Genomic DNA, 12,555 nt, shown 5'->3' on the forward strand with positions numbered 1-12,555 from the left:
TAGAATTTACTTTATCAGAAGAGTAAATGAGTCATTATATGCAAAGCACTTGGAATATTATCTGGTACGTAGTCACAGCTACAAAGTGTAAGCTACTAGTCATCTGGGAAAATGCATGTGGCAACAATTCCTTTCAATGTGGAATAAAAAGCCTGACACCAGCAATTAAAGATACATGACCTTGATAAGTCACTTGCTGTCTCTGGGGTTATTTTACTTCTTCAGCTATAATATGACGGAAATTATATCTACTCCGCTTACCTCACAAGGCTGCGACAGAATCAGAGATGATGGATGCTGAAGTCTTTGAAAACCTCCAAGTCCTTTATAAATAAAAGGCCTTGTTAATATGAATTATCTTCATCCAGATGATCTGATTAATGTGCAATCAGGGCAGTGTTTCATCCTACGCTGTTTTGCGCAAGGAATCATTAGGAAAGAAAATCGGCCGCTGACATAAAATAATACATTCCCCAGCCAAACCCAGTTCAAAAGCCTTTGGGACTGTGCTGGGATTTGAAATATCCTCCACCATCTTTTGTACCTAGCGTGAAGTAAAGTTGATTGTAATAGAAAAGTTATTAAACTGGGGGTGAGGACACCTGGATTATAGCTCCCAGCTCTGCTGTTCATTTACTGTCATCTCACATGAGTCATTTCATTTCTCTGAGCTTCCCTAGTCTATAAAATGATGAATGCTGATAACACTGTAACTGCACAGCTTTTGTGACAAAGGTATTCCTGGGCATTGGGGTTCTGGTGACTTCTTGGTGGACTATCACCTTCCTGGCCACTGCTAATTGTTGGAGCACTCCAGGGTTAAACTTGGGTCTTCTCTTCTTCATCCTCCTTTTTATCACCTTCTCCCTAAATGATCTCCTCCAGTTCCATGGCTTTAAGTATGTCACACTTTCAGTAAAAGTGCATGTAAGATATTTAATACACACCTTCAGCCCTGACCTCTACAGTGAGCTGAAAGCAGAGATGTTTTCAATTGTCTACTTAACATCACTCCTTAGCTATCTAAGATGTAAGCACCTCAGACTAAATATTTCCAAACAGAATTCTTATTATTAATATTCCTATTGTCTGTGTTGTTCAGCTCATAGAACAATGCATGGCCATAGTAGACTCTCAAAAAATATTTCAATGAATCAGTGAAAAAATATATATACAGTATTCACACACAATTGTTTGTACAATTATGTTTAACAACATGACATTAGAGTTACGGGGAAAACACCAAAATGTTAATGGCTGTGCATGAAATTATAAGTTTTTTTTTAATTTAAAATTTCTATTTTTCACTTCTTGGTAGAGTATCACCCTCCTGGCCACTGCTGATTGTTCATCATAGGAAATTACATCTACCCTGCTTACCTCACAAGGCTGCCACAGGATCAGAGATGATGGATCCTAAAGTCTTTAAAAACCTCCAAGTCAAGAATATCAAACTTTAGGGAATGATTAACCAGGGAACTTATATGCAGATATGCAGAGCCCCTGGACACAGACAATAGTATGATGAAGGCCTCGGCGAAGAGGTACAGGGATGAAGGGGTCCGTGGGAGAAAAAAAGAGGGACATCTATAATACTCTCAACAATAAAGATAAATTTAACAACAACAAAAAAAAGGAATATCAGACCTTGGAGCTGAGCGACCTCTGCAAGACTGCACTTACCTTCCTTTCTTCATATGCCAAAGGGGCTTAAAAATAGGTACCTCGTTTATATTCATACAGCATTCACAGTGCTTGAGGAACTGAGTGAAGAAATAAAATGGAGTCACTATAGTGAAGCTGCTACATTGCGAAAATCAAGTAGTTGGAGAAAGGGGGAAAGGCTGTGTCAAGGCCTGCATATGCCAGAGACCTCGGATAACCCTCTGATTACCCCCCTGAGGGATTCAGGAAAGAGTGGACACAGATCCAGGCCAGGGGTCATCACAGGGTATCATCTTGCATCAATCCGGAGGCTAAGGATGCAGGACTGATCCTTCTCAAGAATACAATTTAAACTATAAGAACTCCCAGCTTTTCTTTCCTTTTTCAGAATACTCTGGGTTTTGCCTAGCTGTATTTTCTGTTTGCAAACCCTGGGAACCTTGACTACATCTTTACCACATATTTCTAGACAGAGGTTCCTGATCCGCGCTTTCCTGTGACATTATGAGCGTGAAGAACTTTGCAGGGTGCAGGATACATACTAAGCGGTGGTGAGTGTGAGCTGATAATGTTATACACGGTTTCTTTTGTAATAAAAATACACATTTTCCTTATATACCTTTACTAAAAGGAGTAAAAAGAACTCCACCCACCTACCCACCAGCCGGCGCCTCCCCCTCCCCGGCTCCCCCGAGGCTGCGCCTGCTCCGTCCCTTCCTTCCGCCCACGTGACCCTCCCAGGCTCCTCCCCGTTTCCAACATGGCGGCGCCCAGGCGCGCCGGTCGCACGTGAGAAAGAGTTTGGACACCTGGGGATCCGAGAGCGCAAGTGTGTCAACGAGTTTCCCCTCGTTCCCTTCTGTTGCATCCCTCCGACCTTTCCCCGGGCCCTCGTGGGCCGCCGCCGCCCCGCCGTCATGAAGCCAAAGCCCGTTTCCCACAAGACGGAGAACACACACCGGGTGAGCGAGGGGCCGGGGCCGCTGGAATCCCAGCCGTGGAGCTGGCCCTGAGCGGGATCCGGGGGCCGCAGGGTTCTGGGCCTCGCCGGGGTCACTTGCCCGGAGGCCCCAGCGAAAGAGGGGGGCTCTCCGCGTGTAGTAAACATGGGGTGGAGAAAGAAGTCTGGCAGCTAATTTCGCCCGCAGTTTGTGGGGTCCGGGGAGTGCTTGGGGATCCCCTTCCGCCGGAGTTAAACTCACTCTGACAGGCGAATTCCTTAGGTCCTCAACCTGTGGTTCGAGACCCCTTTGGGGCTCAAACGACCCTTTCACAGGGGTCGCCTAAGACCATCGGAAAACACATATATAATTACATATTGTATTTGTGATTAATCACTATGCTTTCATTGTGTTCAATTTGTAACAGTGAAAATACATCCTGCATATCAGGTACTTACATGACGATTCATAACAGTAGCAAAATTACAGTTATGAAGTAGCAACGAAAATGATTTTATGGTTGGGGGTCACCACAACATGAGGAACTGTATTCAAGGGTCGCTGTATTAGGAAGGTTGAGAACCACTGCCTTAGGAGCTGTTCTCCTTTGCTGTTTTATCTTTAAAAGGCCAAAGTAGGGGGCGGGCTGGTGGGAGACTCTGAGTGATTTCCAGCCAATGGCCACCACCCCACTTCCTCTGTCCCCTGAGAGTTCCTTTATTATGTGATACAACCTAGGTTTATATTATGCTTAAAAACACGGCTATTGCAACGACCTAGCCGGGTACCTGTGAAAACTAACAGTAGATCTAGCAAGGCCGCATCGCCAGCTTTCCCCTAGGTCCACCACAACCTAGCATGGGAATTTTATTTGAAATGACATAACCGACAGAACTTATGCAAATATATTCATAGACCTATTACCTTTGTATAGCATCGCAGTGCATTTGTTTAAGGCTCTGTGTCTTTCCGTGTGTTTTTACACTTTTGATTCATCAGTGATAATCTACTTTTAGTTTCAAAACTTCATTATACAATTTTGTGATTGACGGAAAATACAAGTCTGAGATTGCAAGTGTGAAGGGTACCATTATATGTAATGATAGTTCCTGAGTAGGCTTATCTTGATAAGTGTTAAATGATGATGTATCTTAAATATGCTCCCTCGCTCCCTTGCAGTTTCTAACATTTGCTGAACGATTGGGGAATGTGAATATCGATATTATTCACCGGATTGACAGAACTGCGAGCTACGATGAGGTAAGAGAATGTTATACTAACCAGTCTTCTAATTATTCGTAGTGAATTTTCAGTCTCTCCTCTTAGAAGTAGATTGTTTTTCAAGCCATTCCTTTATGAACATGAAATGCATTAGACCTAATACAATAGCCATGCATGGCAAATTAGATTTAAATTAAATTTAAAATTTAAATGCTCAGTAGTCATATGTGGGTAGTTGCTACCTTATTGGACAAGTGCAGAAATGAAACATTTCCATCATTGCAGAAAGTTCTATTGGGTGATGCTGTGTTAGACAACTGACTTGATACTCAGGTGGCTTCTGTGATCCCGGCCTCTCCCTGTCCCACATGCATTCCAAGCACTGTTGCAGATTCATATTCTGAAGCTACAATTTTAAAGAAATTATGAGCAAGTCACTTTCCTGGGGCTTAGTTTCCCCTTTTATTAAAAGGCACTAGGACTACATAATTACTTTCTACTTCCAGCCATGCTGTAACTCCGTCACACCTCTCAAAAAAATCTTGTTTTTTGTTGGCATCAAGTAATTAACTCTCTGCTAGGCTTTTTAAGATCCAGTATAACATGCTTTCAGCTTAGGAACTCGATCTCAGTTCTTAACTGTTCATCACTTGGCTGTAGTTGGACTCTGCTCACTCTCTCTTTGAATGCCTTGTCTCCAATGTATGAATTCAGTGTGTTAAATGATGTTCTCTAGGTAAGCACATAATGCTTGGGGAACTCACAGTTAAGGGAGCCTAACCTAAATTATTTGGGGTTGTAGGGTGGCGTGTAAAAAATGATAAAGTAGCCTGGCTGGTGTGACTCGGTGGTTGAGCATCATCCTATGAACCAGGAGGTCATGGTTTGATTCCTGGTCAGGGCACATGTCTGGGTTGCAAGCTAGACCCCCAGTGTGGGGTGTGCAGGAGGCAGCCAATTAGTTATTCTTGCTCATCATTGATGTTTCTCTCGCTCTCTTCCTCTCCCTTCCTCTCTGAAATCAATAAAAATAAATTTTAAAAAGTTTTAAAAAGATGAAGTAATTAAAGTGATACCTGAATTTAGTCTTGTTGTTTGTATAGATTTTGGCTTGGCAAAGAGGACAGGAAAGGCTCTCTAGGCTGAGGGAGAAGCCTGTATAAAGGAACAGAGCCAGAAAATGCAATTCAGAAAACTACGAAGCAGTTCATTGTGTTTATCATTGTATATAGGGTGTGTGCATGTACGTGTGTGTGTGTGTGTGTGTGTGTGTGTGTGTGTGTGTTGATGGTGACTGGAATGGGGGAAGGGAGAACCTGGTGAGAGAGTCAAAGATCATAAAGGGCTTCATATGGCAAGCTAAGTTTAGATTTTATCCTGAAGCTATGGGAATTCTAGGATTGTAACTTAGGGGAGTGAGTGACATGATGAGGTTGATAAGGTTTAAGCTTTAGATCTCTCTGGCTTTAGTGTGGAGGAAAAAGTAGGACTGGAGTCAGGGTAACCAGTTGTGAGGATTTAGTAGTTACCTAAGTAAGAAATGATTATGGTAGTAGCAGTCAAATGGAGAGAAGGGAAGGATTCCAGAGATATTAAATAAGTAGGATCAATAGGGCTTGTGACCTGCTGGATATCCAGGGAGGAAGGGAATGGAAGTTTTTTTGTTTCAACAACTAGATGGTTGAGGATATTATTCATCAAGATAGATTTGTAGGAAGAAGAGCATGGGTTGGTTTTGTTTTGGGCTGGTTAAGTTTGATATACCTGTGACAAACCAAATGACGGTGTCCAAAAGACATTTGGATGTATGGATCTGGTTACTTCAGGGGTGAATTACTGACTTAACATTCAGCATATGGTTTTTAGTTTAAGTCACAGGAGAGGTTGAAAGTACTAAAGGGTTGAATGTTATTAAGTTGGTGGAGAAGAGAGCCTAGAATAGGATCCTGGGCTGGATGGGCTTAATGGCCTCAATCAAGTGTCTGGCTGTTGACTGGGACTTGTTGGTCTAGGTTGTCCTCACAGCCTCTTGCTCTCCAATAAGCTAGACTAGGCTTCTTTTCTTAATGGCAGAACCTTTCCAAGAGAGCAAAAGCAGAAACTACGAAGCCCCTTAACCTAGCTCTAGCAGTCACAGGGTCATTTCCATTGCATGTTATTGGTCAAGCAAGTCATGAGGCCAGGCCAGATTCAGGGGGCGAGGAAATAGACTCTGTCTCTTGGGGTAGGGGCTGCAAGTCACATTGCAAAGGGACAGGGACACAGTCTGTCACCAATGGTTGACATGTGCCAGTCACAGTGCCAGGCTAGGAATGCCTTCTACCTTAAGGTTTTAAACTATTTAGATGTATTTCCCTTCTGCCTTAAGAGACACTGAACAGTATATAATTAGATTCTCTTTCTTCCTCTCTAGTCTCCGTAGCTACTGATTTTATTTCATTTTTATTTTCTTAAACATTTCAGTCTCTCAGAAGTAGATTTACCTTTTTTTTTTGACATGTGGAGGATTTAGCATGCTGTTTGTGTATGTGCTTATGTATTTGTCCTCTCTCTCTCTCTCTCTCTCTCTCTATATATATATATATACACACACACATACATGTATATGTACATATATATATATATACACATGCATATACACGTATATGGTAATAATTTATTGGTCTTACCTTTCAAAATACAAAGTAATATATACTATGTTAAGAAGCTAAATAAAGTGATGAAGTTAGACTATTGTATTATCTCAGCCCTCCACCCCTATTGCTGAGGAAACTGATATTGGCAGTTTGGTGTATGTGTATTCTTCCATTCTTTTCTCTCATAAAATCTGTGCGAATGTTTATAGAGGTCTTTTTAAAAAAGAAAAATTGGATCCTACTATACACTTGGCTGTGGAACTTTTATCACTTTGAGGGGTATATCATCAACCTCCTTCTTGGTTAATATGGTATAGATCATTTTAATTGCCACATAATATATCTTAGTATATATAGACCACAAGTTATTCCAACCATTTTCCTATGTTGGATATTTAGGCTGTTTTATGTTCTCTCCCCCACTACAATAAAGCTAAGTAAACATCTATATGCTTGTATCTTTGCAAGTTTTATAAGAAATATCTCCAAAGGGGGACTTACTGGGTCAAAGGCTATACCTGGTTTTCATTTTAATAAGAAATGCCAGATTACTTCCCCTTAAGATTAAAGAACTGTGAAGAGTCAGTAGATTTTTATGGGCCTAAAAGTGTAAAAAATAATAGAAAAAAAAGTTTTTTCCTTAGTATGACTGTTTTATAGATTTTACAGAATTATATGCTACAACTAAATTAAGCATCTCTCCTTACTGTACTATTGTATAGTACACTTGAATGATTTTCAAGTATGTTAGCTAATGCCCTTTTTTAAGAAATGAAAGTTTAATGCTTGACTATCGTCATCATTGTCTTAAGGTATTGCTCTATCACTATTGTTATTTACTTTGATTATGGTTTGTCTTTGAAATAAATAATTAATGGGTTGCTTTCATCTTGACAGGAGGTTGAAACCTACTTTTTTGAAGGTTTACTGAAATGGAGAGAATTGAACCTTACGGAACACTTTGGTATTTTCTACTTTGTTTCTATTTTAATACCTGTCATTTGCACTTTATATGTTCAAAACAACTAAATCATGGTGTGATAGGAAAACGGAACTTCTTTTTTTTCATCCAGGGAAATTTTACAAAGAAGTTATTGACAAATGTCAGTCATTCAATCAGCTGGTCTATCATCAAAACGAGATAGTTCAGAGTTTGAAGACTCACCTGCAAATCAAGAACAGTTTTGCTTATCAACCCCTCTTGGAGTAAGTAGCATGTTGAGCGAAAGCTCATGGATATTTGTCTGAACTTGATGAATGGTTGTGTTTATAGCTACATATGACTTAGATCTGATGTTTAAAAATAAAAAATTACCTTTCCTGTTAGTCTGAATGAATACTAGTGCATTGCCATAAAGCTGAATCTTAGGCATATATTTTTTTGCTTTTGTTTCATACTTTTCAGAGAGCCCCATTTTTCTTTGATACAATAGGAATGGTTGACCATAATTTGTGATGGAATGTACCTTCTTGCTTTAGCCTTATTTTTGCTGAATTCTAGAAATATGAAAAACTTTATACCTCTCTTGAGATTTGATTCGGAAGGTTTAATTAATGTTGTCATCATAGGCAATCAACTATCATTTATGAAATAGACTTGCAGTATTTGTTTTTTGGTCTGTATGTCTCACAAATGTTACTTTTCTTGTTGTTAATCCAGTTTGATTGTACAGCTGGCACGAGATCTGCAGACAGACTTCTATCCACATTTTCGGGATTTTTTTCTGACTGTCACCTCAATCCTGGAGACTCAGGACACTGAGTTGTTAGAATGGGCTTTCACCTCGCTGTCGTATCTGTACAAGTATCTGTGGAGGCTCATGGTGAAGGACATGCCCAATATATACAGGTGACCCTTTTCTCTCTAACAGAGGGTTTATCTTTTTTCTTTCTTTTCTTTTTTTTTGCTTTTAATTTGTATTTTATTGACAATTCAGTGCCGTTGGGTAAGTTAATAAAGTTATGCAAGCATCACCACAATACAGTTTAAGAACATTTCCATCATCTCCAAAAGATTACTCATGCCTGTTTGCAGTCAGTCCTGCTCCCATCTGCATTAGTTCTGTGAGCAAAAGCAATGTATGCATATTCAGTGTTCAAGATTGCCTCTGTGAAAACAGCTGTGTGCTCGAGGATATTAATACTCCCTACGCCAGTGATGGCGAACCTTTTGAGCTCGGCGTGTCAGCATTTTGAAAAACCCTAACTTAACTCTGGTGCCGTGTCACATATAGAAATTTTTTGATATTTGCAACCATAGTAAAACAAAGACTTATATTTTTGATATTTATTTTATATATTTAACTGCCATTTAACAAAGAAAAATCAACCAAAAAAGTTCACGCGTCACCTCTGACACGCGTGTCATAGGTTCGCCATTACTGCCCTATGCTATAGAGTTGTGCTGAGTAAAGTAACAGAGGAAGTGCCTACATGAATGTAAGCTAGAGTCCAAACTCTTCTGCTTGGTGTTCATAGCTACCTGTTTACTGGGTAGCTTTATCTGCAACTGCCTGCCCCGACTGGTAGACGCCTCCTTGTTATCTCTTGAACATGATCATTTCTGTGAACTCTGTCTTTAATCTTGCTTTTATCTCTAGTGATATGCACTTTGGTATTCACCTGAATTCTTCTTGTTTAGGGCTTACTACAACTTTCAACTTTTCATGGAGTCCTCTCTATAAGTCCAGTACCACCAATCCTTGCTTCTTAATTTCTCTGACCTTCAGTCTTCTGTTCCAGCATGTGGGTGGGTGTCTTGGTAATCAAAGGAGATTTTAAACTTTTTGTTTGATGCCTGCTACAGATTCCTTTCATATCTAGTTCAGTGTTAGTTGGATATATAGTTGACATTTAGCTTATCTTTATTAAAATTATAATTATTAAACATGTTTTTTTCCCCCTCTCATTTATAGAATGTATAGTACACTCCTGGCTCATAAAAAACTACATATAAGAAATTTTGCTGCTGAAAGCTTTACTTTTTTGATGAGAAAGGTTAGTCTGATATTTTATGTTTATTGCTCATTAATTCTCAAGAACCTGTTGAACAAAAGCCTGATATCTTTTATAATGTAGTTATTATGGAATAATTATATGTTTATATATGTGTGTATATATTTGTCTATCTATGTATACATATACACACACACACACACATCGCATAAGTATTTTGAGTTTATATCACCATATGCTTAGTCTTCTCACTAATGTGAAATAATTTGGGTCATTCTTTTGTTGTTATTTAGGTTTTTGGTAGTTTTCACTCTCCGTCTGTGTGTGTGTGTGTATGTATGTGTGTTTAAAAGTGCCACCTAATTCAAGCGAGTAAATACATGAACAGTGAAATTAACAGGAATTTTTATAATGATTTCCTGGAAGAAACTGATTGCATAGTGTCAGTTGTATTGGTTTCCATAGAACATTTTAGAGGGTTTTGTAATAAAACAAAAAACATTGATATTAAATGTCTCTTATACTCATAAAATATATTCTATAAAAGACAGAATGTCCCTTATGTAGTTTTTCTTGGTACATCCCTTATACTAATGAATTACTCTTGTGTGATGTTATAAGTGTTAGTAAAATATTATAATAGTTTGAGATGATTACAAGGGTCTTTTCCTAGAATTTTGTCCTAATTACAGTGGGGCCTTGACTTACGAGTTTAATTCGTTCCGTGACGGAGCTCGTAACTCAAATTACTTGTATGTCAAATCTCGTATCTCAACTAGCGGTGGGGTAGCGGAAACTGGCTCGTAACCCGAACTTTAGCTCTCAACTCAAAGCAAAAAATCGGCCGAGAGACGGCTCGTATCTCGAAAAACTCGTTAGTCGGGACACTTGTAAGTCAAGGCCCCACTGTATATTTAAATATAAATATGTAGAATAATGAGTAAAATTTCTTCATTTGGATGTTTGTGTTTTAAATACAATTTTCCATTTACATTTTGTGTTTTAGGTTTCTGATAAAAACTCACTTTTCAACTTAATGTTTCTTGATCTTGATGAACATCCGGAAAAGGTAGAAGGAGTTGGACAGTTGCTCTTTGAAATGTGCAAAGGAGTGAGAAATATGTTTCACTCCTGTACAGGAAAGGTAAATAGCTGGGGGAAAACTTTCAGTCTCTGTGAAAGGGGTTGAAAAGAAAACAGAAAAGATTTATTGAAATGATGGACAGAAGACTGCGAGAATAAATAACAGTAAATGGGGAGCATTAAGGCTTTGATAGCAGTGTTTACCTAATGTAGGCTCTGGATCAGTAGGTATTTTTACTTACAAGATCATTGCTCTCTTCTTCATCCTGAATCCTAGTAACATCAATTGATTAATGAGCAAAAGTAGGTGGGTGGGGGCAGCTGGATGATGAAATTCCCATTCTAGTTAGAAAATTCCTTTTAAGACAGTTAACCTTCAAATATCCTTGATTCCTAGATTCAATTTTAAGGTGACTAATATAATCAGAGTGGGAAATCACAGTGTAATATTTAAAAATGAAGGTTTACATTTTTATTTTAATGACTCTTGAATTCCCACAGGCAGTGAAGCTAATTTTGCAAAAGCTAGGACCAGTTACTGAAACAGAAACTCAACTGCCATGGATTTTAGTTGGAGAAGCACTAAAAAACATGGCCAAGTCCACCGCTTTCTACATCTACAAGGAACATTTTGGTATATTTTTTGAATGTTTGCAAGTGAGTTCTAATTTTTCAGGATTTGTATGTAATAAGGAGTCCAAGAGTTGATTTTTCTTGCTCATTTAGCAGACTACTCCTGGTGACTGTTTTTTATAGTTGCCCTTATACTTTTATACACTTACTAGAGGCCTGGTGCATGAAAATTCATGCGCTGGTGGGGATGGTCCCTCAGCCCAGCCTGTCCCCTCTCACAGTCCAGGAGCCCTCAGGGGCAGCAGGTGACCCCGTGATCAGGGGAAGGCAACCCCCATCACACTTCTGCTGCTGCCACTGCCGACAGTGCAAGCCTCGGCTGACCCTGGTTACCTGAGCCTCAGGTGGCTGGGCAGCCGCCATCCGAGGCTTGCCTGCACCTCAGGCCAGCCCTGGGCAGCTGGGGGGCTGAGGGGACTGGGCGCCGCCATCTTGTGGCTGTGGGCGCCACCATCTTTGAGGGTGTGGCAGTCAGTTAGCATATTCCCTTCTATTGGCTGTGGGCACTGCCATATTTGTGATGGTGTGGGGGTCAATTAGCATATTCCCTCTTTATTAGATAGGATTGGAATTTTCCTTCCTTCAGCCTCCTATACTATTTTGATTTGATTTGATACTTTGAGATGCAGTAGGGTATAGTGATAAGAAAGCAGGCTTTGCATCCAGACTGCCTGTATTTGAATCTTGGCCTTGTCGCTTATTGTTAGTACTAGAGGCCCAATGCATGAATTTGTGCACAGGTGGGGTCTGGCTGTCCTGCCCCGATCAGGCCAATCAGCCCAGCCTGGGTGGGGGAGGGGACAGCCTGGGGAGGAGTGTAGGGGACGTGGGAGGTTGGCCATCTGGCCCTGCCCCCTGGTCAAACTCACAGTTGAACTCCTGGTTGAGGGGACAATTTGCATATTAGCCTTTTATTATATAGGGTAACCTGGGAAAGTTATTTAAGTCTCTATTCCCCCATCTTTTCATCTGGTAAGTAGGGTAATAATTTTTTCTTCTTCATGGTTGCCATGTGGATTGTGAGGAGATACTTATAAGGAGCTTAACAGCCATGTACTCAGAAATGTTAGCAGTCATTTTCTTTAGTGACTCCCAGTAAGTGTGTCCTTTTTTTCTCTCTCAGAGGAAAAGTAAGTGAAATCTTTGAATGCTTCACACAATATTTTTATTATTTGGTTAACAGATCAGTTGGATATTTTATAGTTATTTTCTTTGTTAAATATTCTCTCTTTTAAATTAAATTTTTCTGTTTGCAGGAGTCACTCCTGGATCTACATACAAAAGTAACCCAAACTAACTGTGGTGAAAGCTCTGAACAGATTAAAAGGTTGTTAGAAACATATCTGATACTTGTAAAACATGGAAATGGATCAAAGATAACCAAGCCAATTGATGTTTGTAAAGTGAGTTCTCAACTTAAT

The 12,555-nt window shown here is 39.8% G+C and overlaps 1 protein-coding gene across 1 annotated transcript in view; it reads left to right on the forward strand.

The window, feature by feature from the left end:
• Positions 1 to 2,410: 2,410 nt before the first annotated feature.
• UTP20 (UTP20 small subunit processome component) overlaps positions 2,411 to 12,555 on the forward strand; it is an 89,863-nt gene continuing 79,718 nt past the window's right edge. Inside the window, exons 1-9 of the mRNA XM_081085099.1 lie at positions 2,411 to 2,627; positions 3,786 to 3,866; positions 7,361 to 7,427; positions 7,537 to 7,669; positions 8,124 to 8,312; positions 9,379 to 9,460; positions 10,425 to 10,562; positions 11,003 to 11,158; positions 12,391 to 12,537. Of these exons, the coding sequence (XP_080941225.1) occupies positions 2,583 to 2,627; positions 3,786 to 3,866; positions 7,361 to 7,427; positions 7,537 to 7,669; positions 8,124 to 8,312; positions 9,379 to 9,460; positions 10,425 to 10,562; positions 11,003 to 11,158; positions 12,391 to 12,537 (1,038 nt within the window). The 5' untranslated portion in view covers positions 2,411 to 2,582. The remainder of the gene's footprint in view (positions 2,628 to 3,785; positions 3,867 to 7,360; positions 7,428 to 7,536; positions 7,670 to 8,123; positions 8,313 to 9,378; positions 9,461 to 10,424; positions 10,563 to 11,002; positions 11,159 to 12,390; positions 12,538 to 12,555) is intronic.

This window comes from Myotis nattereri (assembly GCF_964212035.1).
Source record: "Myotis nattereri genome assembly, chromosome: 2".
NCBI classification, from domain to species: domain Eukaryota; kingdom Metazoa; phylum Chordata; class Mammalia; order Chiroptera; family Vespertilionidae; genus Myotis; species Myotis nattereri.